General features: G+C 31.6%; 1 protein-coding gene across 1 annotated transcript; it reads right to left on the bottom strand.

The window, feature by feature from the left end:
* Window positions 1-207: 207 nt before the first annotated feature.
* LOC135118699 (protein starmaker-like) lies at window positions 208-3,582 on the bottom strand. Its single transcript, XM_064041325.1, has 4 exons — window positions 3,342-3,582; window positions 2,546-2,755; window positions 1,580-1,815; window positions 208-777 (listed from the first exon to the last, which is right to left on the bottom strand). The coding sequence occupies exons 1-4, from the start codon at window positions 3,580-3,582 to the stop codon at window positions 208-210; spliced, it is 1,257 nt and encodes a 418-aa protein (XP_063897395.1).
* Window positions 3,583-4,429: the final 847 nt, after the last annotated feature.

The raw sequence follows: 4,429 nt of genomic DNA, 5'->3' as shown, positions 1-4,429 counted from the left end.
ATCCTTGTAAAATACTGGTACTCAGCTGCAGCCAGTTAGAATGGAAGCCGACCCCAACATTTTTGGGAAAAGGCTCGGGATGATATTGGTGATGATAAACGCATAAAATAATATACACCTTCAAACAATCACATATAATAAATCTAATAACACAAAATAACTAACAACTATTGAACTACAGACTAATCCATTAATTTCATTATTTCTTCACACTACATCTACACAAGTTTTGTCATCAGCCCTTTTCTTCCCGGGAGGACAAGCGTCTCCACTTAGTGATGTCCTGGTAGCTATAGTAACATTACAGACTTTATCATCAACTGTAGAACAATTCTTATTTGTATCTATTTTTCCTTCATCAGCACTAGGTTCTGTAGCATTCAAGTTACCTGAATCCTTAATTTTGTCTTTCACATCTGTTTTTGAAGTTTCATTTTTATTTTCTGTTGTCTTGTCATCTATTTTTGGTTTAGTCTCGTTTTGATTCAGTTTTAAATCATTATCTGCTTTATTTTCTTCAGCAGCAGTATTATTACTCTTACTTATTTCTTTATTTCCTACAATCTCTTCATATGTTTTAGAATTATCTTCGCCGTCTTTGGGATGAATTCTAATAACATTACCTAGTGCATCAATAACAATTTTCGTTCCATTTTCGAGGGTTTCACGCACTTTCATTATAACACCTTCATTATCACTTTTAGGTTTCTTACTTAGAAGATTGGTTAGACCTTGGGCCTTATCTTTAGAAGGTACTAGATCATCTATGAGTCCACACTGAGATGTTGCAATTAATATTAATATTAATAACAGCTTCATTTTGTTTGAAGGTTTGTTTATGTCTGACACTAAAACAGTGATTATTGAAAGTAGGTGGATGCAATAAATCAGTCATTATTTATCATAATGTTCATGTAAGTTCAAAGAGCATTGGAGTGAAGAGGGAAATGACAGTGCATCGTCGATATTATTTACTTTCATTATTATATTTAAATGCGCAATATTTATTCAAATACAGTATTGTCAAGTTTAAGTAGCTTTCATTCACTTCAAATAAATATACTTTCAGTTAAGTGGTGTAGCCAGGTTATATCAGTGTTTTTGAAAATCAAAATGGGAATGTTCAACAGCGGTGAATGTAGGAGTAAAATAAAACAACGTAGGTAAATAATCACGATATAATTTTATGTTCGATATCTAGAGTACTAGTGTTATGTAAAATTACGATAATCTGATTATGCTTACATATTTGCCTAAGTCCTTGGAGTAGACGATTCATTTATTCACATAAACTATTCTAATTTAGACCAGTATGATCTTCTGTAAATAACAATTCTTCAACATCAATAAAACTTCAGTTAAGGTCCAATAATACATATATTTGCCTCAGAGGTGTAGGATATCACGTTAATTCCTTAGTATTTATAACAATTTCTGTTATTTCAGTTGTATTTGTATTTATAATAATGTCTTCTATTTCATCTGAATCAACGGATATTTCAATAGATACACAAGTTCCATCATCAGCCCGATTTTTACCTGTACTGCAATCATCGACTGCTATTGATGACATTCGAACCATAAGTCTTGAATCTGCACCGTACTTTATACGATGTCTATGTCTCTTTGTATGTGCCCCATACCTTCCACTTGCTTTCTTATTATTCTGTATTTTATCTCTATCCTTAGAGTCACTAGTTCCTGGTTTATTTGCAATATGTCTTTCATCATTCAATTGTTTTTTTAAATCACTTTCTTCACTTGAGTTTTGATTGTCACTTGTTGAATTTCCACTGTTTATCGCTTCTATGGAATCTGATTTATTCAATTGTTTATGTGATATAACATTCCTAGTATTATTTTCTTCTTTAATTTTGTACGATTTTGAGAGATCACTGAACATTGTTATTATTACACAAATTATGATAACGTTTTTCATATTTTTCATTTTTGTTTGCGTAATATGACAAGAAATCGTAACTTATTATTAAAAAAAAAACAGTAGTTAGGAAATTAAAACATAAAATACATTTGTGATATCTCAACTCCCGAGTGAGCAGAGTCACAATGAACAATCACTTTATTTTTTTTTTATCATATTAAAGTTCAAAGTTCATTGTCATTATCAGTAAGTTCGGAATATCTTAACATACTTTTTTCTTAGAAATAGTAACTATATTTTGACAAACTGAAGTTAACGATATCAAATACACCTAAATTACTCGTATAGTCAAGAATTTTTTGGTTTTAGGTATATTCTCAACCACTTCACTGTCCACGATGGAGACACAATGGTTAAACAATTGGTTTGTATCACATATGACTCATGGGACAGGGAAGTTATTAAGTATGATTTCACTTTGAACAGATTTTTACACTGTTTCTACACACGTACCATCATCAGCCCTGCCTTGTCCTGGAAGACATGCAGATCCAACAAAAAAGCTTGTACGTTCCAACGCTGGATCATATATCAGGTTTCTACTTAAAACATTGTTATTTATTATCATTTCGTTTGTTATTCTTTCTTTTATTCTTCTTATACTTTCTCCTATATCATTAGTAGTCGTCATGTTATATGAATCATTAGCCGTTTTGATCTTTTGGTCTTCAACTTGTGTTATATCTTCTTTATGAATCTTTGCTGCAGCTTCGTCATTTTCAGTAGTTGAAGATCCTTCATTATAATTAACTACTGGAACCATTGTAGTGTTATCATATTGTATTTCTGTTGTAGTAGCACTTTTATCTTCGTCTTTAAGTATGCCACAAGTAGTAATTGTTATAAACATGAATATAATAAGTATGGTCTTCATAGTTGATTCTTGTATAAGATTGGTATTAGGATTTGTTTCTTCAGTTACTTAAAAGTCACTATTATTGACTATAACTTTAGTGAAATCACTTAAATTGTTATTTTTGTAGCTAAAATTAAAATTTATTTTAAGTAATGTTACTGTTACAAGAACATTATCTTCGCAAATGGAACATTATTTAAGAACCACTAAAGGTTTGTTATATTATCTTGATAGGAGGTCAAGGTTCATACAAATTGAGGTAGATTTGGGATGTACGATCAATTCAATATGCAATAAAAATTACTGAAATATTTTATTTATAGTATTAAATCAGTATTATACTACCATGTCTTGCTATAATTGTACTATTTGGTACATAACTTAGACCTATTTTATTTTGGTCATGGATAATTTTGTTTTTCGTGAAAAACCCATGACAATATATAAAAAGGTATGTATGTAGTCACATATTAGATACAGGTTTCTATAAGTACAGTATTATTTCACATAGAACTGCTTCTTACACTGTTTCTACACACGTACCATCATCAGCCCTGCCTTTTCCTGATAGACACACATCGGCTTTAAAAACAGCGCCTTCTTCTTCACCATAATTGGTAAAGCCTTTGTTAGAACTAGCAGGCTTTTCATTGTCATCAATAGCTGGAACTATTGTAGTGTTATCATATGGTATTTCTGTTGAAATCTCACTTTTATCTTCATTTTTAAGTATGCCACAAGTAGTAATTGTTATAATCATGAGTATAATGAGTATGGTCTTCATAATGGATTCTTGTATAATAATGTATCCTCAGGTACTTTTGGAGTCTTTTTTATTCTAGCTGCAGCACTGTTTATTTCGTTAATGTCACTGTTACTGACTGTTACTTTAGTGAAATCACTTATTTTCCTATTTTTGTCACCAAAATATTAAAGTATTGCTACACTGAAAACATTATCTTCGTCAGTTAAAATCCAAATGGAACATAATTTAAGAACTGCTGAAAGTTTGTTATATTATCTTGATAGGAGGTCAAGGATCGTATAATGTGAGGTAGATTTGGGATCTACGATCAAATTCATCCCCAAAAAAATTAAAAATGTCACTTTTCACTGTAATTTTGTAACTCAAGAGCATGGCTCCCCTCATCATCTCCCGAGCCTCTTCCCAACTATGTTGGGGTCGGCTTCCAGTCTAACACGATGCAACTGAGTACCAGCGTTTTACAAGGAGCGACTGCCTATCTGACCTCCTCAACCCAGTTACCCGGGCAACCCAATACCAAACAAAGAATAGGCTCCCCTATCAAAACCAAATGTTTAGGGTTTGTTATTACTTTTTAGAAGACCGTTTCTGTGAAGTTTGCACAAAATCGGTCGAGTGGTTCTTAGTTTAACATATTTTTTGTAATTTCATTCTTTATATGTAGTGAGCGAAGCACGTACCAGGCCGCTAGTATGAAATGAAAATCACTGAAATATGTTTCTACTTATAACAATAAAAATCAGTATTATATTCTCATGTCTTGCAATAATTGTACTACTAAGTACATAACACAGACCACTTTTATCTTCGTCATGAATTTGTGTTTGTTTGGTAAAAAGAACGCATGAAAATCTACGAGAAAACA

This window comes from Helicoverpa armigera, chromosome 25, assembly GCF_030705265.1.
Source record: "Helicoverpa armigera isolate CAAS_96S chromosome 25, ASM3070526v1, whole genome shotgun sequence".
Classification (NCBI taxonomy): domain Eukaryota; kingdom Metazoa; phylum Arthropoda; class Insecta; order Lepidoptera; family Noctuidae; genus Helicoverpa; species Helicoverpa armigera.
The sequence above is the reverse complement of the archived record's forward strand: the minus strand, read 5'-3'. Positions and strand labels throughout refer to the sequence as shown.

Bases quoted from the DNA above. Each gene is read 5' to 3' on its own strand.
- LOC135118699 (XM_064041325.1), bottom strand. From the start codon at position 3,582: ATGAAGACCATACTCATTATACTCATGATTATAACAATTACTACTTGT. The intron at 1,816-2,545 runs GTATAAGAAGAA...TGAATAAATCAG, and splicing joins TACTAATGATATAGGAGAAA to ATTCCATAGAAGCGATAAAC. The intron at 778-1,579 runs GTTCGAATGTCA...GCAACATCTCAG, and splicing joins GTGCAGATTCAAGACTTATG to TGTGGACTCATAGATGATCT.